Here is a 24,731-nt window from a genome sequence, read left to right as displayed (position 1 = left end):
CTGTCTAAATCTATACATTCTCGGTAAAAATACCATGTGCTGATAAATTCACATGGGATGAGCTATCTTTATGCCTTTGTTATATCCACTTAAAACATGCAGGATTGGAAGAACTATAACATATAAGTCACTTTGTTTTGATAGTCATACTTCTAATTTGTAAGAAAAATACATACTAACATTTTCATTTGCATTGCAAGTCAGTTTCAAAAACAATTTATAAATATATTTTGCATTTGCTCCAAAGTGTCATAACTATCCTGTGCTGACCCCTAGGACACTGTCAATCTAAAATATACAATGTAGATAAAAATGTATACCCACAGAACATAGGGATAACAATACAAAATACAAATAATAAAACGCTGTTTGGTGCCTCAGCTTTCCTGCTCATAAAACAGATAGTAATAACTGTAATACTTCCTTTTAGGCTACTTAAATTTATATTTCTCTGCTTACTAGACATGTTGAGCATTTCTTCCCATTCTTAACAAGTCAGAGAGAGCACTTTTTGATTTCTGACATCAGGCAGCACTCAGTAAAAACATCAACTCTCCCCATCTTCCCTTAAGAGATTATGTCATGTTCATTTATCTTTTGGGATATTCTAATTTATTACCAATTTGCCTGTGCCCTTTCTGTAAGTGAAACAAACCTTACAGGCAAACTATCTTTACTTTAATTTTAGTTATTTTTCTATTGAATAAAAGCTTTAAACACCCAGATCTGTGGCCATGTGTGTGCTTTCTTCAATTGTTTTAGAATTTGGGAAAACTGGGGAGCCTGGGTGGCTCGGCTCGTTAAGCATCTGACTTCAGCTCAGGTCATGATCTCACAGATTGTGGGTTTGAGCCCCACGTCGGGCTCTGTGCTGACAGCCAGCTCAGAGCCTGGAGCCTGTTTCAGATTCTGTGTCTCCCTCTCTCTCTGACCCTCCCCTGCTCACGCCGTCTCTCTCCCTCTCAGATATAAATAAAAATAATAATAATAATAATAATAAATTTAAAAAAAGAATTTGGGAAAATTAACACCTCCAAATATTTGATAATCACATCTCTTTTTAAACTTTTTAAAAATAAATACTTAACTCCTTAATCCACCTGGAGTTTGAGGATATCAGCTGTGGCTCTATATCAGTTTTCCTCCCAAATGCTAACCTGTTGCCCTTATGCTATTTTTAAGAATCTTAGTTTACTATGTACTAAATAATTTTGTATACAATTGGAGCTGCTTCTAGGCCTTTTATTCTGTTCTACTGAATTTGTTTCTAATTTATGAAATACACTGTTGGCTTTATAATTTACTCATGTGGCTTCCTTTTTTCCACTTTTGTTTCCTCATTTCTATTCCTTATAATCTAGAACTTCCAAGCCTGGTTAAATAATATTGCCTATTTCCACTTTGTTTTATGTTCTTAAACTGGAAGAGAATGTCTTAACCAATAATTCTATGTCTACCTTGAGAAAACCACAATGCACACAAAATCACACAGAAATGTTATTTATATTAATGTAAAACTGGAAATAACCTAAGTATCAAACAACAAGATTAAATAAATTATGGCAAATTCATACAAAGGAATACGGTTAATTAAAAAAAATTAAGACTTGGAAAAATATTTCATGTGAGGAAGAAATTTCATAAAGTATTAGGTAGAAAACACCCAGTTATAAAACTATAAACATGAAAAAATTTCAAAAGAATAGAACATGTACCAAAAAATGTTAACACATGATTATTCTTATGTATGGAATGTGATTTTGGGGTTTTTTGGGTATTTTTCAAGATTTCTACCACGAACAAGTACTACTTTTAATAATATTAAAAATGACTTTAAAATCTTAGGGAATTCTGTAGTGCTTTCTCATTAACTAAATTCTAGGTTAACACTGGGTTGCTATAAAGTTAAAATAATAAAGAATTTACAATGTGCTTGAAAACAAAAAAAACCCATCAAAGATACTATATTATTTATCAATAGGAAATAAACTTAATATAGATTCATTCATGTACATCTTCTTCCTGATATTTAGACTCTATAACAAGAGAAAAATGGGACTTGGGAGCATACTGATTCTAGTTACCATCATCTTTAGAGTTTAATTCACAAATGGTGGCCTATTTTTTCCTTGCCATGTTCTAAACAGGAACAGACCTCTCAAAAGAAGCCTGAGATCCCTTAATTTAACCTTTGCTCTACAAAGATAAAGCTATACTCTTTTATCACTACCAAACTGGGTGTCAAACTAGTGTTTTCTCACGCCCACAGAAAGAGAGAGAGAACCATTAATAAAAGTTTACAGGAAACAAGACTTAACTATATGAAAGTATGTGAAGTAAATGAAATAAATAAGTAGATAAATAAGTACTTTGCTTGAAATGACCATTTTATACAATTGGAAATCTGAAGGTACGGGGCACCTGGGTGGCTCAGTCGGTTGAGCATCTGACTTCGGCTCAGGTCATGATCTCACAGTTCATGAGTTCAAGCCCCGCGTCGGGCTCCGTGCTGACAACTAGCTCAGAGCCTGGAGCCTGTCTTCAGATTTTGTATCTCCCTCTCCCTCTGACCCTCCCCTGCTCATGCTGTCTCTCTCTCTCTCTCTCAAAAATAAATAAAACATTAAAAAATTAAAAGAAAATAAAAAAAGGATATCTGAAGGAAAAAAAGTACTAACTTGGGACAAAGTTCAAAGAACATTAGAATCACATTATGACCTTCTGGGTGGAGTGGTGGAAAAGTCAATAGTTGCACAATCAGTAACACCTTTAAAAATACTGCTCAATTTGGTAACAGTAACATTCTCCAAAGGAGGATGGATCTTTGGAGAAAGAAATCCTATTAAAACGCTGGATATACTAAGAAAAACAGTTTTAAAGGAAAAAAAGTCACAAATGCCTTTGCCATGAAAAGTAGTTTTTCAGATATGCAACATACTAAATTTATGCAATCAGTGTAACTGGTGAAGCTTAAGGATCTTCTAGCGATAGACATATGGGTACCAAGTACTATCAGGAAATAAAATACTAGCTTAATAGCCTAAAAACATGTCACTTTGAAATGACTACAATAAAACATGCTAACATGGTAAGAACTGTTAGCAAGCAAACAAGACTCGTAAGACTCATTCCAGCTATTTCCACTGACAAAGTCAGTTAGCTCATTTAGTCCCTGTGTGAACTGTTCAAGAGCTAACTCTTCCAGCTCACGCTGTTTCTCTCTCTCTCTCCTAGAAATAAAAAAAAAAAAAAAAAAAAAGAGCTAACTCTTCCAGAACAGTTGCAGCAGGATGTTGAGAAAATAAGTAGACCGATTCTCCTGGAGCACATATTTCTCACAATTTCTCTAGTCCTCAGAAAAAGAGACAACTCTTCCAGGGAGTCAGGTCTGAAATTCCACAAGGTAGTTCCAAACTTCTAACAGACATTCCTCTCTACAGTGTCTCGCCTGGGCTATCTCAGGAAACAGTGCTTGTTGAAAACATATACTGTATATGTAAGAGATGCTTTAATCAAAAGTACTTTGTATTAGCAACCAAAAATCCTAAAATTAATAAAGGCTAACAGGACTGTGGTTTTTTTTTTTCCCGTCAATACTTACATGACTGTTTTCCTCCAACTTGGGATTATTTAATGAAATCAAGAAGTATGCCACCCAGGTCTCACCTAACACTATTATGAGTAACACTCAACACTGAAAACAGAAAGTAGACAAAAGCAAACTCTGATAACAATATGAAGCAAATTCTAGAAACAATCTGCCAAAATTCAGCTTCATTTTCTCTCTGTAATTAGCTGCTTACCTAGTTTTATTAGGAATTCTCGTTCCAAGTCGTGTACCTGCCTGATGGATTCTTCTAGAGAATTACAGAGTTTGATCTTTGGTCTTAGCAGTTCTAGTGTATCACTAATCATGTAATCTATGTCGATAGGAAATGGATGGTCTTTTGTCCAAACCTCCAAACTTTTCTTCCACCAAACATAACGCTGATAACAAATGAAAAATAAGTTTAGCAATAAGAAATTATTAACAAAAATACTTTAAAATAATAATCTGTATTGTGATGTTACCTAATTATAATAACTAGGCTAAACAGTTGTACGAAACACCTACCATTTGATTAATGGGTCAACAGCAATGATCCTATTCTACTTTCCAAGCCATTTGATGATTTTAATTTGATTTTCATTATTATAACTGTCAAAAAAATTTTTTAAAGGCAAGGAAAAATCATAAATAAAATACCAAGTAAATTTCTAGGTACTGACACAAGGCAGAAACCCCACTCCCAAACCCCAAATCTGATTTTACAAAACAGATTCAAAGCCATAGTTTTGATATGTTTTTTATTATTTTCTACATACTACCTGCTTTGGTTTTAATTTATAAAGGTCAATTAAAGTATCTGAAAATACGGTTTCTGAAATATATAAAAATCATTAATCACCAAGCATTCGTTGAACATCTACTGTGTATATGGCACGGAGATCTTTCCTTTCTTTTCCTAGCATGGAGCCTTCATTCTATTTCATGCTTTGTAATTCTTAACTTTAGTTTAACTAAAAAGCACAACCCAAGAAATTGCTTGTATATAAACAGATATTCTTCTGGGTGCTTTCATTTTCCTCTTTCAGTTTGAGTGTGGACCACAAGTGGGAGCTTATCAGAAATGCAAAATCTCAGGGCCCCACCCCAGACCAAATGAATCATAATCTGCATTTTAACAATACCTGCAGGTGGTACACATGCATTGAAGTTTAGAAGCACCACTGCAGGTGGTGCTGTCCATATGGCTTTCCCATACTTTACTCTGTCCTGGGAGAACACACTGCCCTCATCTCCGGGGCCTCACGCACTCCTTACTCCCAATTTCCTAGGTATATCCTACTATAGGTTTCTGCCTAGTAACCAATATGGAAAATACTTTGGTCTCTTTCTGCTCCTGGATATTTCTAAGTGGCTTTTTTCTCTCAGTCTAGGATTTCAGAGGGAATGCAAATAAGGACACACTTCTGAAATAGAGTTTATTTGTGATGATGATAGTTACAGCTGACATTTTGAAGCAAAACTCAGGTTTTCAAAACAGATGGCTTCTAACTTAGTCTTCACATAAAACAGGCAATCTAGTTCTCAAGTTTGCAAAACTCCCCTCCCCATTTTCTAGTTATCAGCTGAGAAAATAAGGGAATATCAAGTCGTCCCTTACTGCACAGGTACACTTTAGAACAAAGTTATCAAACTGCTCTTCCCCAAGAATATTTACCCCCACCTAACACCAGCCATTCTGTGGAGGTAGTTTTGATGCTGCAAAAATTATAGTTTTAAATTTATTTTCTTCACCAATAAGTAAATGAAGAAAACACTAACAAGAGATTATACAGAATGGAATGATCATATAGAATTGAATGGTACTTTTTTTTCAGTAACACCTGGAGAATGATAGTGAACAGCTAACCCTAACCAGTATTTATAACAGTGTATTATATGTGAAACAGTGATTAGGTTCCAAACAACCAACCTATAAGTTAACTTTCAGAACACCAACTTTATAGAAGTTACAGAACTATCTCCATATTTGTATCTGAATTTAATTTATACTGTACTTACTCTAAATTATAAGTTTGCATAATTAATTAAAATTAAGATATGGAAAGTACAACACAAGAATTTACCATGAATGAACATTTTTTCCTGTGTTGAAAGTAACATATTTTCCCAAAATGACAGTTTTTCTAAAACAAAAAATTAAATCCTTTAGAAACAAGAATTTTAGATACAAAAACAGAATCTAGAAGAGTTTGTTATTAGATGTACCAAAAAAAACCCCCACAAGTAATTTAATCCATAATTAACATACCAAATACCATAATCCATAATCACTGTACCAAATTTATAACAAAATAATTCCCAAAACTAATGATGAATTACTGTCAGTTATAAAAATGACAATGCAAGTAGAATGTTTATACAATAGAATTCACCATGTATTTTTTAAACTCTAGAGTATCCTTGCAAGAGGAATAAATCTAATCAAATGATGAGCACATCTTATGTATGATATGTGAATGCTATAGCATTTTTTTCTCTAGTATTTTTGTAACCCAAGCAATGCTTACGTGCCAAACTGCATATTTCAGTTTACATACCTGAAAGTATACAAGGAAGCAATCAAGTTTTCGTTTACTAGACCCTCTGTCAAAGTACTGGCCGCAGGTATCCAAAATAGTGCACACTAGTCTGATTCTGAAAAGGTGCTCAGGGGGGTCTAGTGAACTTGGAGAGCCATCCGGGTTAACACCAAATGAAGTGAAAGAATAAAGAGTTCTAAAAATAACAGCTGATTCCACCATTCGATAATTATAAAGTTCCCCTAAGAACTTGGCACTGCTGATACGTCTCTGATTAAATTTAGGTTGATTAACCTAAAGGAAAAAAAAACACACAGATTTCCATTAAAGAATAGTGATGTATTTGAAAGGAGGTAAAATTCTCCTCTGTTACTTGATAATCAATTACTGAAAGAACACTAAACAGGAAAAATAATGGGTTCTTTCTTTCTTTTCTAAATAAGATGATCATTTCTGGATATCCTCTTTCTCTAACAAATGGCTATATTTAAATGTTTTAACAAAAAGAACAAGTTAAATACTAAATTCAGTATCAAGCTATTATTAAATGAGCTGACAAAATGTTAAAATGTAATTCTCCCTATCAGTCCCCAAAACTTCTTCCTGTAATTTATGAATTATACACTTACAGAAATTCTTTACAGAAATCTGTTTATAAAAATTATTAATGATTTCTCCTAATTAAGAAGTTTAGAGACTCCTATCACTTAAGTCCTAATTATGCCTCTAGAAATAATAAAAATCTACTATACTCTTTCAAAAGCCTAACTGAATCTGAAAAAGAGGCAAAAAAACTCTCCAGCATTAGCCTGCAAGACTAAGAAATCTAAGACAACAGGGTTAATTAAAGAAACACTAATTCTGAAAAAGTAACAGTAAATTGACATTTTAAGGGGAAGGGAGGGTCGCCTGAGTGGCTCAGTCGGTTAAGCGTCCTACTTCGGCTCAGATCATGATCTCATGGTTCGTGGGTTTGAGCCTCGCATCGGGCTCTGTGCTGATAGCTAGCTCAGAGCCTGGAGCCTGTTTCAGATTCTGTGTCTTCCTCTCTCTTTGACCCTCCCCTGCTCACACTTTCTCTCTCAGAAATAAATAAAAAAAAATTAAAAAAAAATAAAAGGGGAAAGGAAAGTTTTCAAATTATTATTTTTCAATAATCAAATTTACAAGCTGTTTAAATTCTCCACAAACTCCAATTTGATGCCTTTATTTAAAAAAAAATTTTTTTTAAGGTTTTTATTTATTTTTGAAAGAGAGAGAGTACAAAAGTGGAAGATGAGCAAAGAGAGAGAGAGGAAGACACAGAGTCAAAAGGAGACTCCAGGCTCTGAGCTGTCAGCAGAGAGCCCGATGCAGGGCTCGAACCCACAAACTGTGTGAGATCATGACCTGAGCTGAAGTTGGACACTTAGCTGACTGAGCCACCCAGGCGTCCCAATTTGATGCCTTTAAAGAAAGTACTCAGTACCTCCATTCCTAATCGAATATCTTCTAAAACTCCATCCACAACATGGATTCCAACATCTTCTTGGTAGAGTACCAGTCCTGCTAAGAGGTTGGCTACACAATGAATACTATTATATTTCACGTTCCAGATGTTTATCATACAACAAATAACATAGTCTTTCACTTCTTGGTCCTGCCAGGGCAACTTTCGCATCTGTCTCAAAACCTACATGAAGAGAATTTTGTTTCAATTACTAACAGAGCACACAGTATTCCCATATACCCAGTAATAGAGTTAATTTGATTGTGCAGTCATACAACTTCCAAAATGAAAATGACTTTAGAGACAAGAAAAGTGAGATTATTTTTCTTATTACTGGCAAAATATATTCACATTTGCCCCTAAATTTATTCACATAAAGTCCCTAAATTACCTAAAGTTTCCAGATCTTCACACAAGCTAGTAATATATNCAAAAAAAAAAAAAAAAAAAAAAAAAACACCCAAGATTTACCAAAAATATTTTCTTTTGCGGATCATTAATATAAATAATCTGACACTAATTATTATTCCAAACAATTTTTCAGTAAGTTAAAAAAAAATTTCCAGTAAATTAAACCCAAGGTCAATTGGTTAAGAGATTACTTAAAATGGAGGATACAACATCAAGACATTACACAGCATCCTGTTTCCTCATGTGCAAAAGGGGAGGTAATAAAAGCACTTATTTCATAGTTTGTTGTAAAGATTAGACAAACTAAAACATGTGAGATACGCAGGAAAGTATATGGCTCATTATAAGTACCGCATACAAGTTAGCCATTACTATTTCAAAAACTCTACTGGTAATGAGATGATGAGCAGAGCTCTACCTATAATCAAGTTCCTTCCATTTTTATTCTGGGGGGCAAAAAAGGATACTGTTGGCAGACTGCAAAGCCCACCGTCCATCTCTGCTCTATAGCCACAATCCATCAGTCAAGCACTTAAATATGTCCTCCAATCAGCTTCAGTGGAAGTGTTAATGCTGCCTCAACTGTATAAGCAATCTATATTTTTTAAACCTTTAGCCAATTCTAAAACAGCTTTCAAATTGCTTATTGTTTGAAACAAGTACTGTCTCTGACTCTCTGAAAGTTGAGTCCAATTTCCACAGTTGTATATATAATACAAGTATTACTGCATGCCTTTCCTCCCCTATAAAGGTTTACTCTGTCCAGAAGTTAATTTATTTTTTTTTCTAAAAAGAAAAAAGTTCCACACTGCGTTGTTTCAACATTTAGAGTTAACCTTGAAATGTTCTGTTCAACATATCTTACTTAAAAGTGAAGTTTCTAACAAGGTAACTGCAATAATTAAAAAAATAGGTTAGTAGTTCTTAACCTTTTCTGGAAATTGACCTCTACTAAGAATCTAAGGAAGACTATAGACATTCCCTCCAGAAAAATATAAACAGCCCCACACATTCAAAATTATGAAATTTCAGAGGGCCATGGACCTCTGAAAGCCCACTCAAGGTTATGATCCCCTATAATGAAGCAAAATATTCAGTCAAATTGATTATAGTATGAGAGACAAAGTAGTGACTGTAAATAAACAACAACAAAATTAATACGAAAAGAACTGCCACTTCAGAGTAAGAATCATAAAAGGAAAACAAAACATATGTCCTATATATTATGTATCATCATATGAATTCCACTTTAGGATGACTTGTATAGAATCAATCATAATTAAACTTGGGATCTAATCTTATCTCTCCTAAACTTCAGTGCTGGAATTTAACAGCTCTGCTTCAATTTCTCCACTTACAAAATGTGAATAATGCACGTTGCTTACATTTCTTATCCATATTTTGTCAAACACTAACGCAATTTATAAACAAACTGATCCAGGGAAGCTGAAATATATGTTCCTGACCTAAAGCAATTTATTGAAAGGGCTAAAAGGAAAGTGCACTGCTCTTAATACTACTATGATTAAGATGAAGGAGAATTAATTTGGTTGAATATCTCCATAATCTTTTCTTTTTTAAGAGACAGACACAGCACGAGAAGGCGAAGGGCAGAGAGATGGAGACACAGAATCAGAAGCAGGCTCCAGGCCCTGAGCTGTCAATAAAGAGCCCGACACAGGGCTCAAACTCTGAACAGCGAGATCATGAGTTATAAGCTGAAATCAGATGCTTAACCAACTGAGCTACCCAAGTGCCCCTGAATATTATATATTATATATAAGATTATATATATATATATATATAATCTTAACACTCCCACAAATCTCAAGTTTACTATATGATTTCGAGGAGATTTACCTTCTCAGTGGTAACCTTGGAGAGATCTTTGTACAAAAGTTTCCGAACATATTCCTGGAGAGGAGGACGTTTCTTTTTCACTGTTTTTTCAGCTGGAGGTGGGTTGCAGTAGTAATATGCGTTCTCCACCATTGTGACGTATCTTGCATCAAGGTGCATTGCTTGCTTCTTTCTCATCATTTGTTCCTAAAATAAAGAAGTCTAAGTTAGTCAAAATACTTTCATTCTAATGTTTATTCCCAACAAAACCTCTTTCTCTCTCAAAGATAAACATTAGGGGTGCCTGGGTGGCTCATTTGATTAAGCGTCCGACTTCAGCTCAGGTCATGATCTCAAGATACATGAGTTCGAGCCCCATGTCAGGCTCTGTGCTGACAGCTCAGAGCCTGGAGCCTGCTTCAGATTCTGTGTCTCCCTCTCTTTTTGTCCCTCCCCCACTCACACTCTGTCTCTGTTTCTCTCAAAAATAAGTATTAAATAGTTGAAAAAATTTTAAAGAAATAAATTCTTGTGTTTCTTCATTTTAAATGTCACTGGCAGAGAATGTTTAGGTTCACAACTAGATTAAAAAAAAAATAACTTATCTAAAGAAAATGACACAATCCAGGCTTCTATAACAGCAACACTGATATAACAGACAGTATATGCCTGGGGAGCTCCCTTTAACACTAACACCAATCCTCCCTCCACCACCACACTTCTAAAGGTCCCAAGACTGCAAGGGAATGTATGGATGCTATTAATAAGCATAACAACTTAATTGCTTAATAAACTTGATGGCCATTTCGGTATCGTAATTAGCTTAAAAAATAACTTCTACCCCAAGTTAATTTGTAAAGCTTATAGTTATTTTTAACATTTTAATTTCACATTTTAAAGCTTATATTTTATATGCTTATGGCACTTAACAACAATGGCTTCTCTGAATATCAAAGAACATCCGTAACAATGGTTCTAATGTAACAGTATCAAGAGTACTTGTTCATTTGAATCATTTATCAAAAGTTATTTGAGGTAGAACTTTATCCTCATTTATAATAGTGTGAACTCACTGGCGCCCAAGTGAGAAAAATTTCTCCAACTCTCTTGGACTGGCCACAGCGCATAAATATGGGAGGTTCTAATTTATGCTGTAGAGCAAGATCAGAGACTGGTCAATATATTTCTACCCCTAAGGTAAATCAAGAACCTCAAGCTCTTGTAGCATCCTCAAGCCCTTACCAAAAGTACACTGGTCCTCAGGTGCGATTCTGGAGATCTGAAAAGAAATCTTCCACATGTTTCCAGTAGAGTACATGCCATTTCAATATGGTGATGGGAAAAGTCTGATAGAAGCATCTGTAATAATAATGATGATGAGAGAACACAAACACAATACTTCAGTCCTATTAGAGAAAGAAAATACAGATCTACTGTGTGTAACAACTTTAAAAATATCAGTGTGAAAAACAAAAGCTACTCTACTTTAGCTTAAAAGGATTCACTGTTAACTATCTTTTGTGTTCAGCCACAAAAATTTAACCTAAAAACTTCAAAATATTTAATGCCTTTCCTTTCAGATAAATACATGAAAACTAATACCAAAGCCCTTTCTAGAATGATTATTAGATGCTATGTATTTAAACATCTGCAACATACAAAGCTAACATTTTCTAAATGGCTTTTTTGTTTTGGTTTATATGATATTTATTTGTAAAATTCTGACTACAACAGCCTCATTGTATGAAATTTACAAACATGTCACATCACTACAACATTTAAGTATTTATCCCATCAATCTTTTTCTATGTATATTTTCTAAACCAAAATAGATTCAAACATACTACATCATTTAAAAAAATATATATACTACATCATTTAATAACTTGGTCTTTTTTAGCTAATATAACTATTTGGATGTATCCTTATTTATCCTTGTATGCCATGATTTAAAAGGGACATATTTCTGTATAACATGAACTACACTAAAACTTCAATGATTCTTATTTACTGAATATTAAAATGGTTTACAATTTCTTATTAAACAATTGTGTACTTAATTGTTAAGTACTGGGGCGCCTGGGTGGCTCAGTCGGTTAAGCGTCCGACTCTGGCTCAGGTCATGATCTCACGGTTTGTGGGTTCGAGCCCCGCATCGGGCTCTGTGCTGACAGCTCAGAGCCTGGAGCCTGTTCCAGATTCTGTGTGTCCTTCTCTCTCTGACCCTCCCCTGCTCATGCTGTCTCTCTCTCAGAAATAAATAAAAACATTTTTAAAAAATTATTAAGTACTTAACAACACTTAAACATCCTTATAGATAAATCTGTGCACACCTTTATGATTATTTCCTTAAAACAAACTTACAGAAATGGAATTTCTGTGTCAAAGGAATGTATGTCCTTCCTATGTATTTATAATAATTACTATGAAAAAATATACTAATGTTTTTATTATTCCATGCTATGACTCCCTTCAATTATAGCACTGAGAAATCTTTAACAATCCCTCTTAAAATGCTATCCAGAGTTTCTCTAAATGTACTTTGTAGTCACCTGAGACGTTCCAGGTAGGCTTAGGAAACTGAACCCCTTGAATATTTACAATGACTATTCGTATTTTAAACACTCTTAAGAAATCAAGCAGTCAAGAAACTGGGCAAATTTGTTTAACTCAGGGTTTTTTCCAAATGTACTTGAATCCATGAGACTCACTTTGTGTAATATACCTAATAATATCTCTATGAAACTGATTTGATACAGAGTTTGTTACTGTTAGTCATGATCAATTCCAAATGTAGAATTATTCCATCTATGCTGTATTAGCTTTGCCACATATAACTACTTTTTAACTAATTTCTTGCTTAATTCCATTGTGGACAGAAAACATAATCTGAATAATTTCAGTCTTTTCTAATTTGCTGGGATTTTTAAAAATGTTTATTTTTGAGAGAGAGAGAGAGAGAGAGAGAGAGAGAGAGAGAAAGAGAAAGAGAAAGAAAGAGAAAGAGAAAGAGAAAGAGAAAGAGAAAGAGAAAGAGAAAGAGAACAAGCATGTGAGTGCGGAAAGGGCAGAGAGAGATGGAGACATAGAATCCACAGTAGGCTCCAGGCTCTGAGGGATCAGCACAGAGCCTGATGTAGGGCTCAAACTCATGAACCATGAGATCATGACCTGAGCCAAAGTCAGATGCTTAACTGACTGACCCAGGTATCCCTAATTTGCTTAGATTTTAATGGTTAATTATGGTAAATGATCCATGTATATCACAAGAGACTGTAAATTCTGATGCAGTTGGGTATAGTCCCAGTTAGATCCAAGTTATTGTGTTATCAAATTTGTGTATATGTACTGATTTGGTCTGCATCTTCTTTCAGCTAATGAAAGGTGTTTCTGACTCTTTCACTATGTTTGTGAATTTGCTTACGTCTCCTTTCCGTGATTTTTGCTTTATGTATTTTGAAGCTACCTTACTGGATTCATAACAATTCAGGGTGGTAATAGTTTCCTGTTAAAAATTACCTCTCCATCATTATGAACTATCCTTCTTTATTTCTAATAAATGCTTCGTGCCTTAATTGCCTGATAATAATGAAACCAGGTGTCTTTTTTTGTTTTTTAGTATTTATTCATTTTTGTGAGAGAGATAGAATGTGAGTGGGGGACAGGCAGAGAAAGAGGCAGACACAGAATCCAAAGCAAGCTCCAGACTCTGAGCTGTGAGCACAGAGCCTAACGTGGGCTCAAACCCACCAGCAGTGAGATCATGACCTGAGCTTAACCGACTGAGCCACCAACTGAACCACCCAGGTGCCCCAGAAACCAGATGACTTTTAATTAGTGCTTGCCCAGTATATTTCCCCCATCTTTTTACTTGAGCCTTTATGGTGTTCATATTTAAGGGCATCTTTCTTATAGGCAGCCTATAGTGCTGTTTTAATCAAGTCTTATATTCTTTATGCTTTTACTTCATGTATTTTGTCCTTTTCCATTTCTTGTAATTACTGTGATAGCCGCATTTCTCTTTATCATATTATTTGTTTTCTACTCTGCTCATCTGTTCAATGTTCCTTTTTACTCCTATCTTATCTTCCTTGACATCAACAAATATTCCTTACTTCATTTTTTCCAGCATTTATAACCAAAACTTTAAATTTGTCTATTAAAAACAACTCAAATAATGCAGCACTAACCTTTAAACAATGTAGTGTATCATTTTTTGTGAACATCTTAAATTTAGTTAATTCTCCAATAAAACGAACAGTTTTGTTCTTTGTTTCAATATTGATCTGGTCCTTTTTTCGTACCTACAAATTAAGAGAAAAGAAACATTAATAGAGATTAACATTTTGAAATCTCTGTGATAAGAAATGTTATTTTATTAAGTCTACATTCACTCCAAATATTTTAAATAAGTTTGGGTAAATTTCTTACTATTCAAATCACTTTCAGTTAAGGCAAAATAAGTTCTGCAGAACATAAGTGCTGGGATATGATTTGCAAACAGTTTCATGGTCAAATAATTTGGGAAACAAGGCAATTTATCAGGCTTAAACAGGTTCTCAAGTAAAGAAGGCTGTTTAACTCAACTTATCTCAAATTTATTTAGTACTATAAGCCCCCTTTTGAAATGCTAGCAAGTACTAGTTAACATCCCATTAAATTAATAAGGAACACATTTTAGGAAATGCTGCTTTAAAAATAGTAAGTACAAAGAGTTCACCTAAGCAAAAATATTATTAAAGCTTAGTGCATTGCACTTACGAACTACTGTGCAATTTTATTATAATTTCATTATAGTGAAATTTCTGATATAATTATTATTTTTTATCACCAAGTTATATATTAAATTTCAAATCCTTTGCAAATATACAGCCTCTAACTTGGGCACACATTTCAAGAAGTATTCAGTACAACAAAATCCTCTTACAACAGTACAGTGCAAACAGACGTAGGAAGATAAATGTAAATGGATTACATTTTCATTGAAAACTTAGTCTAGAAACCTTCCATGTGGACAATGACAATTACATGGTGGTACTTTGTGCGAGTTTAGTGTACATTTTCAAAATACTCTATCTTATGCAATTGTTCAATATGGTGGTGACCTGAAAAGGTTTTTCAGTGTTTTCTATGTTTCTAGATTACTATCCTATCTTATTTGTACATAGCATATACATATAATTCTGATTTAATAACTAAAATAACAAAACAACACAAAACTCTCAAATGACCTGATGAAGGATCAGTACTAAAATCCCAGTCTCCTAATTAGTACTGGAGTTACACTATTAATACGCACTGCATTTTTTTTAAATGTCTTTTTTTTAATTTTGAGAAAGACAGAGTGCAAGCAGGGGAGGGGCAGAGAGGGAGACACAGAATCTGAAGCAGGCTCCAGGCTCTGATCTGTCAGCACAGAGCCCAACGCGGGGGTCGAACCCACATCTGTGGGTTGATGACCTGAGCTGAAGTCAGACACTTAACCAACTGAGCCACCCAGGCACCCCTGTGCTGCATTTTTTTTTTTTAAATGTTTTATTTATTTCTAGGAGAGAGAGAGAGACAGCGTGAGCAGGGGAGGGTCAGAGAGAGAGGGAGACACAGAATCTGAAGCAGGCTCCAGGCTCTGAGCTGTCAGCACAGAGCCCGACGCAGGGCTTGAACCCACGAACCGCGAGATCATGACCTAAGTGAAAGTCGGACGCTTAACCGACTAAGCCACCCAGGCACCCCCCCGTGCTGCATTTTTAAATAAGGCTTAATCTCACCAGCAGCCGTACAATTCATGATAATCATTTTATAAATACTAAATTTCTAGATACTTAGAGAGTTAACACTGAAATTTATCATCTTCAATTTTAAGGACCTATTTTCTATAGTAAGCAGTGGTAGATGTTTAGACTTTTTAGTTCTTCAAAGTTAATTTTTAAATAAAACTATGTTTACTCATTTCAAAAATCAGAGCGAACTTAGAAGCTCATTACAAGAATTGATTAAAGCATCAATAAAACTGCACTGATTAAATATAAAATCATCTAAGTCAACTTCTAGAACTTTACACCTTGACTGTTTCAGCAATTCAAAAAAGAGCAAAGCTTTTATAAAGATCCTTTCACAAATAAATGCTTGTTAAGTTCTGCATTATGAAAAGCTCCTCACAGTGATTTAGCTTATTATCTAGGATACATTAAGAGTATAAACTCTAGACCTCAATCTCCTCATCTTTAAAATGGAATAAAAGAAATTTTTTTTAACGGAACTAATAAAAGTAACCTACCTCATAAGGTTGTCTTAAGTGAACTGATGTAAAGCACATATAATAGTGCCTGAGACCAGAGAGAGTTCAATATTAACTATTATTAATTTTATCCATCTTTATATGTTCATATCTCTAATATGTGGACACTAAACATATGCTCAATGAATGAACAAATAAGTGAAAATGTTTACATATGTATTGCAGTAATGCAAAAGAGCAAATGACCTATAGTCAGAACATCTGAGCTCTTGAGGTCATTTTGTGCCATTTTTGGGGGTACATGATCTTAAGATAACTCAGGTAATTTCCCTAAACCTGTCAGATCACTTGGCAAAATAAAGATAAAAATAAGAATGGCAATGGAGATAGTGGTGGCAGTAACTTGACAACTACACTTCACTTGATTTCTAAGCAATTAATGTACAGAACAAAAAATTACACAACTTTTAAAATGATGTGTGAGAGGTATTGTAAATGACTGCAAAATGCTTCTCAGTGAGAAATGAAGAACAGAAAATTGTATATACGCTATAAATTCATAAAAAAAAAAGAAAAACACTACAAAGGAAAAACGGTAAAGAAAATATACCAGAAGATTAATAAGTCTGTTTTAAAGTGATAAAATTATGGGGTTCGTTCCCCTCTTCTTTCTCATTTATATATTTTATGTTTCCTAAATAACCCACATTGAGCATGTGTTTCTTTTACAGTTGAAGCAACATGGAAACAAAAAATGTGCAAGGAAGCATTTCAAAAATGACATACTGAAGCTGAGTATTTATACAGGGAGTAGGGCTGAGAAATATATAAATGCATTTTTATAAATCTCTTTGGGTGCACAAGCTCTTAATGACTGCTCTCGAGTATCATACAATTTTAAGTATTACTGAGCATTATAACTTTCAAAGCATGTAACATAGTGTATAATTCATAATTATTTTAAATACTATTGAAGTTAAGGAGATACAATCTAATATGACAAAATTATATAATTTTTATTATTTACTTTTTTTTTAAGTTTACTTATTTTGAGAGACAGAGTGAGCAGAGGAGGGACAGAAAGAGAGGGAGAGAGAGCATCCCAAGCAGGCTCCATGCTGTCAGCACAGAGCCCAACGTGGGGCTTGAATTCACAAACCATGAGATCATGACCCGAGCCCAAACCAAGAGCCAGATGCTTAACCAACTGAGCCATCCAGGTGCCCCCAAATTACATAATTTTTAAATGAAGTATGAAAAATCAATGATCTCACTCCCTCATTTACAGATGAAAAAGATGAAAGCTTTTCAAAAGGCTGTAACTTATAAAAAAGACTAACTTATTCTGACTCCTCATTATTTTCTAATCTCATTTGTTGACTCCTTATGATCAAAAGGCATGTCAAACCACTTCTGCAAAAGTAAATGAATAAACAACATAAAATTTTCTATATATATAAAAAAATGTTCTATATATATTTGGTTCAATGTCTCTTATAAAATTTCACTTATATAAGCAATCATCTTTAGCAAAAATCATTACATTTATTAATGACTGCTAAAATTGAGATCGACTGAATAACTAAATTCATAAACATTAACAAAATCTTTTCAGATATGTCAACACATAAAAAGTAAGAATTTCAGAGGCATATCCAAGGAAGATGGTCTGTCCCAAACTGGCTCGTCTATAACTTTACCCAAATAGATACTATACTCTTTCCTCTATAATTTGCTCATTTTGTTTTACATAAACTTTATCCATTCATCATTCTAATTTTTTGGAAAATCTACTATATGCTAAACACTAAGTAGACACAGGGTCTATAAACAAGTAAATTTGCCTTCAAAAATTTTTTATTTTATGCTATGGACCACTGATCTCCAGGGTAGGGTGGGTAAGATCTACTAGAGTGTGGTTTGAAAAAATCTTGGAACTTGTATTTCTTTTTGATACCATACACTTTTAAATTTGTTTTTATTTTATAAATTCACATAAAATACTTGATACAACTGCAAACACATATAATTTATATAAAAATATACTCAATTGGGATACATGGTCAACTTATTTTACCACTAGAGAAGCTTGATTTAAAAAGCTGAAAAGACCACTAATTTTAAAAATGTCAATCAGGGGGCGCCTGGGTGGCTTAGTCGGTTAAGTGTCCAACTTTCGCTTAGGTCATGATCTCGCGGTTCGTGGGTTCGAGCCCCGCATCGGGCTCTGTGCTGACTGCCAGCTCAGAGCCTGGAGCCTGTTTCAGAGAGAGAGTCTGTCACTCCCTCTCTCTGACCCTGCCCTGCTCACGCTGTCTCTCTCTCTCTCTCCTAGAAATAAATAAAACATTAAAAAAAAAATTTAAAAATGTCAATCAGATTGATATACTCATATCTAAATATAAAGTAAGCTCTGTTGAAAATCTGGAAAGCATGGACAACTAGAGAGGAAAAAATATTATTTATTGCCCCTATCCAAAGACAATCACAGCTGACATAATGATATGCAATCCTTTTCTATTCTTTACTTTCCAAATATTTTAACAACATAGCCTTAAATTTATTATGTTTGAGATTTTACAGCTTGCTTTGATGTTGTTGTTTTTTGCCAAAAGAAGCACTTTCCCCATGTTATGAAAATTTTTTGGTAAATATTACTTCCAATGGTTCTATATCATTTCAGCATTGTGATTAGATGGCCATTTTCTTTATTCACTGTTGGGCTTTAAGATTATTTTCCATTTTAAGAGCCTAAGTGTCCATCAACGGACGAATGGATCAANGGAGGAGGACACTTGTGGGGATGAGCACTGGGTGTTACGTGGAAACTTATTTGTCAATAAACTATTTGTAAAAAAAAAAAACATATATATATACACGCACAAAAAAAAAAGATCATTTTCCATTTTTTTCTACTATAATCCATGATGTGAATAAAACTTTTCTGGACAGATCAATTTACTTAGGACAGACTCTCAAAGCTGTCTAATGTATAAATGCCTCTAAGGATCTTGAAACATATTACCAAATTCCTCCTCCAAATTCTGACCTCAAGTATATGTGGTTTCTCATTTCTGTTACCTTTACTAATCTGTTGGTCAAATTAGCAGATCTGTTGCTTTAAAAGTAGAATTTCTTTGACTACTATATGACATTTCATATAGTTTTGTTAAGCAGGTGTATTTCTCAGGTGAGGTGCTTTGTTTGGTTTTGTTTTAATGTCCGAGAGGAAGTGAGCGTGAACAGAGAGGAGGCAGACAGGAAGAGAGAAAATCCTAAGCAGGCTCCATACTGTCAGCACAGAGCCCAACTTAGGGCTCAAACCCACGAACCGTGAGATCATGACTTGGGCCAAAACCAAGAGTTGGATGCCTAACCGACTGAGCCGCCCGGGTGCCTCTCAGGTGAGTTTCTTAAGAGGGCAAATATGATCAGATTATAACATCATGATGGAAATTAGACAGAAAGCAGAAACAGGGAAACCTAGGTAAAATGTTATTCTCATCATTCAGCCTATGAAGAGGAGATACTAGTTGAGGAGATGTTTCAGAAGATAGTACCAACAGAATTGGGTGAATGCTGGCTCCTGAATGTCCAAGGGGCAAAAGCCGGAGTATTTCTCTTAGTGATGAGAAAAAAAGAATAGTGTAAATTTAAAGATAGAATAGAGGTTGATATGAGGAAGTCAAGGACAAAGATGTTTCTAAGAGGTACTGAGTTTTTTTATGGACATATTTAGCTACAAGTACATGAGAACTGACTAAGCACCAAGAGCGAGGTTCTGGCAAGAAGTATGCATTTGAGGTTGCTGAGAAATCGAGGTCAACTGAATCCTGGATAAAATGTATTCTTGTCAAAAAAGAGGCTGAAGGAAGCAAAGTGTGGGGAATGTAAATATATAAACTCAGCTGGAAAAAAGTAAAAAATATTTTACTATTGACAAATGATACTGAGAAGAGCAGTCATTAGTAAGAACCAGGAGAGAGTGGTAGGAGACAAAGGATAATTATTATTATAAGATCTATGTCTGGGTATTGTGTGATGAATTTTATATCCATTTAGTTTAATCCATAAGAACAATCATCCCATTTAAAAAGATATCAGCATAAAAAGATACCAGTATAGATCACCTAAACAACTTGATCAAAGTTAACAATGCTAGCAAGTGGTGGAGACAGAATGACAGAAAAAAGAACAGTCCAGCAGTTTAGAATGTGCGAGGACATCAACTACATGGAATGATTAGGAGAATGCTGGTGGTCTCTGCCAGGGTTGCTACGATGGTAAGACAAAGGATAAATGTCTTCGAAGAAGCGGAAGAGGCAAGTATACTCTAAAAAAAACTCAAGAAGCAAGTGAAAGACGATAAAGGTAAGGCTGGAAGACATTTCCTTGTTGCTATTATTTTATTTTCATTTAAGGATGGGAAAGTTTTGAGCAGAGAAAGCAAGAAAGAGAGAGAGACTGATAACAAGTAGTTAGCAAAGTCTGCAGATCTGGGGGTGAGGAAAGACAGATCCTGGTGGAGGCAGACCTCAAGTACTTTTTCTTCTCTCCCCTGAGAGCAGTAGTGTTCCCACATCATTCTCCTAATCTGTCAGTCTCTGAGTCGTAATGGACCATCACATCAGGAACAAAACTGCCAGTTTCCTCAACTCTCACCCCAATTATCAAAGGTGGGAGGGGAAGTATACATGAATAGTGGACTCTTAATTTTAAGTTTCTCACCAAAAGCTTGGTCCAGCAAGTTTTATGTTTAAATTTGGATACGGTTGAGGGGTATGTGCATATAACTCATATAATAGAGTCATAAAACAGTTTGTTTTGCATAATGGGATTAAATAAATCAGCGAGACTATCACAACATCTGACACATCAGTCTCTGAACTGGCAGCATTTACCAAAGTGTGTTCTATGAGTGACTACATATTTGACCCCTTCTAGGAGGTTCACAGTGCACATGACCCTATTAAAGTTTTGGGAATTCTTATAATAAAATAAAACATAGTCGTTTAACTTTCTTGATCTCAGTGTTTCCAAACTTCTTTTAAAACACAGAATCCTGTCCTTGCTTAATACTATCCATAAAAATCCAAAATATGCTTCAACAAAAACTGCCCCAGAAAAATGTTAACTACAAATCTCATATAAATCAGCTCCCATGGCGAGAAGCCTTCAGAGGTCAACCACACCTCACTGAGGCTCTCTCCTTCCTCTGAACTTAAGGCTCTCACTCTTGAATAATCATTTGGCAATTAAGCATGCCATTCCTTATAATATTGAATATATTTAGAGTTTAAATGTTTATTTCACTCTTATTTTTGTGAGCATTTATGTCTTGTCTTCCCAACTGTGTTGTGAGATTCTGGATCTCAGGAATTATTTCTATTCTCTGAGGGCTCAGCAATACCAATTTCTGTATAACGAGTGCAGTAAAGTGGGATTATTGAGCACAGCAAACATTTATTTGCATTCCAAGCAACTTGCTATAAAAGCTAAATTGTGTCAACACAATTTTTCCACTCGCTAACATAACCACTTAAATTTCATGTCTTTTCAGTCTACTGATAATTCACTTTCAGACACTTGTAAGGAGACATTTTACTCCTTCAACCTTGTATTTGTGTCACCTGCACAAGGGGACTGGGTAATACGGATTTGGAGAACCACTGACAGATAGTTAAGACTCCTAGGACTAGAAAGGGAGAGAAGCTGCCTGGAAACAGGTCCTTGACTACTATTCAAGGTAAAGACTGTTAAGGGAAGAATCGGTAAAAGGTAGGCCACAACGGCATTCACTTATGAGAGCAATTATGCAACTCCAGGTGCCACAGGTATGTGGGCTCCCAACACCTGAGAAGGCCTCCTCCAGGCCCTGTGCCCTGACTTGCATGGCCACTGCTAGGTTTCTCCTAGGAACACCAACGCGACCCACTGACTCTCCTGACCTCAGAGAATGGTTCTGACTTTACAAAAGCAAAAAGTGCAGTATCTGTAGGAAACAAAGTAGCAGCAACAGCTCATCTCCAAACTGGAACATCACTTATCAATTTCAAGTTTAGTTGACAAAAATTTACATTTTAAAAACTCAGAAGTCCATACATTCTGACCTGTTACACCACTACTGAATTTCAAAAATATGCTTACCAATACAATCATCTTATGTTAAACTGAAGAATCTGCACTTAACTTATGTGTGTGTGTGTATAACAAAATAAACGCTTAAATACATACATGAAATCTGAAATCCCCCCTCAGCATGGAACAAAGATCCTCTGCTACATCAGACATGCAGGGATGCAATGTAGCAACCAATCTTGCATAAAATGGTAGCAAATCCAACCTGCAAAAGTTATATGTGATATATGTAAGAGGAAAGACATACCAGAAGTAATTCATTTTAAAATTTAGTTTCTCAGATACATTTATACATTAAATGATAAAAACTAGTAATCATACAGACATGCCTAATATTGCCGTCATAATGAAGCATATGGAAATTCAATTTGCTCTATGAAAGCTTACAAATAATCAATGAGTTTACTGTACATCTGTGATTTCACTACGTATACAATTTTGATAAAATATCAAATATCAAGCACAGAAAACACAAGTTTTGACATGGCCTAAATATTTAATCACATAATTACTGAGTAAACAAACCTAAAGGTAACTCAAATAGGGCAAAGCAGAATCCTTTTAAAACTATTTCCTTCATTTACCCACGGATAAGTTATTTGGAAACTTTAATGTCTGAAGTGAAAGGGTAAACATAGCTAAGAAGGCATCTAAGAAGGGAAAAGATTACCACACAACCACATGCTAACTTCTGTACCTTCCTCATTACAGAACCGACTCAGATTCTCCCACAGTGCCTATCTCCTCTTGCTCTAGACAATAAATGACAAACATGTCGTTATTCACACTGCCACCCCCTTTCATTATTAGTGCACTTTCTCATGAAACTTGAAGGCAACTCCAGAATCCTGCTTAACACAGCACTCGAAATGGCAACTACTAATCAGAATGAACACACAAGCTGGAATTTATTTTCCATTCCTCCCACAGACATTATTTTATAAAACTCAATTACCCAATGATGCAACACTGAACAGATCAGACACTGTAGATGAGAAGCAGTGAGGAACTCAAAACAGCAGCTGCACTGACAGTACCAAGTAATGGGGAGTTGACAGTGAGAAAGGAAGTTTAAAAACTATAAATTCAGGGTGCCCAAGCGGCTCACTTGGTTAGCGTCCGACTTGGGCTCAGGTCATGATCTCACAGTTTGTGGGCCTGAGCCCCAAGCTGGGTTCTGGGCTGACAGCTTGGAGCCTGGGGCCTTCAGATTCTGTGTCTCCCTCCCTCTCTCTCTGCCCATCCCTGACTTGCACTCGCTCTCTCAAAAATGTATAAACATAAAAAAAAAAAATCAAAAACTATACAAATTCAACCCAAGAGCTCAAAAAACTACTAACATAGCCTAAAGCCATTGAGGACAGAAACAACAATCCTACAGGCCTTAGTTATCCCTAATACATCACTATGGAGTGAAGAAAAAGGTTTGATCATCAAAGTCTGCACATTATCCAAGGCTTAAGATTAGATCTGGAAAACTCCCAACATGAACAGATTAAGCCTGAGACAAAAGAAGATACACAGCAAAGAAAGGAAGAATGGAGGTAAATTTGAAAGGGAAGAAAAATGCTCAAATTCATACTTAAGAGCCTGAAAAACTTTGCATTCCTTCTTGACTATTATAACTTCTTTTCTAAATGATCACTTAGGTTTTTTTTAATTTAAAAAAAATTTTTTAATGTTTTAGTTCTGAGAGAGAGAGAAAGAGAGAGAAAGAGAGAGAGAGAGACAGCGTGAGCAGGGGAGGGTCAGAGAGAGAGGGAGAGACACAGAATCTGAAACAGCATCCAGGATCTGAGCTAGCTGTCAGCCCAGAGCCTGACACGTGGCTCGAACCCACGAACTGTGAGATCGTGACCTGAGCCGAAGTCGGACGCTTAACCGACTGAGCCACCCAGGTGCCCCCACTTAGTTCTTACTAACATGCCAGGCTCTGTCCTAGGCATCTAATATACATTATTTACCTTTTTGATACTAATAACCATTTTACAAGGTGGGTATTCTGATCACCATTTCATAAATAAGGTTAACAGATGTTGAGAAAAATCAGAAATAGTGGCTTTGCAGTAGTATCTCCATAAATTTTGTTAAAGGCATCATATTCCTCTTTACTGAAATAATAAAAAGTTCAATCCATTAGGGGCGCCTAGGTGGCTCAGTTGGTTAAGCATCTGACTTGGGCTCGGGTCATGATCTCACAGCTTGTGGGTTCGAGCCCTGCACTGGGCTGTGTGCTGACAGCTTGGAGCCTAGAGTCTGCTTCGGATCATGTCTCCCTCTCTCTCTGCCCCTCCCCGCTTGCTCGCATGCACACGCTCTCTTTCTCTCTCTCAAAAATAAATAAACATTAAAAAAAAAAGTTCAATCCATTAAGTAAAGATCTAAATCTCAACACGTTTAAGGTTTCTTTAAATTATTTAAGAAGTTTTATCAACTGAAGGTTAAACTCCTATCACAGAAAATACACACATGAAGGTCACATTACTC

General features: G+C 35.3%; 1 protein-coding gene across 4 annotated transcripts in view; it reads right to left on the bottom strand.

Annotated features, from left to right (window-relative positions):
- The window catches only part of UPF2 (UPF2 regulator of nonsense mediated mRNA decay), a 111,548-nt gene that overhangs the window by 27,641 nt on the left and 59,176 nt on the right, over positions 1–24,731 (bottom strand). For all 4 annotated transcript variants that reach the window (XM_077758514.1, XM_077758515.1, XM_077758513.1 and 1 more), the window contains exons 9-15: positions 22,341–22,449; positions 14,059–14,172; positions 11,111–11,227; positions 9,890–10,075; positions 7,598–7,801; positions 6,148–6,423; positions 3,804–3,987 (exon numbers count right to left, since the gene is read on the bottom strand). In XM_077758514.1, coding sequence (XP_077614640.1) covers positions 3,804–3,987; positions 6,148–6,423; positions 7,598–7,801; positions 9,890–10,075; positions 11,111–11,227; positions 14,059–14,172; positions 22,341–22,449 — 1,190 coding nt within the window. The remainder of the gene's footprint in view (positions 1–3,803; positions 3,988–6,147; positions 6,424–7,597; positions 7,802–9,889; positions 10,076–11,110; positions 11,228–14,058; positions 14,173–22,340; positions 22,450–24,731) is intronic.

Source organism: Crocuta crocuta, unplaced genomic scaffold (genome assembly GCF_008692635.1).
Source record: "Crocuta crocuta isolate KB4526 unplaced genomic scaffold, BGI_CrCroc_1.0 scaffold32, whole genome shotgun sequence".
Classification (NCBI taxonomy): domain Eukaryota; kingdom Metazoa; phylum Chordata; class Mammalia; order Carnivora; family Hyaenidae; genus Crocuta; species Crocuta crocuta.
The sequence above is the reverse complement of the archived record's forward strand: the minus strand, read 5'-3'. Positions and strand labels throughout refer to the sequence as shown.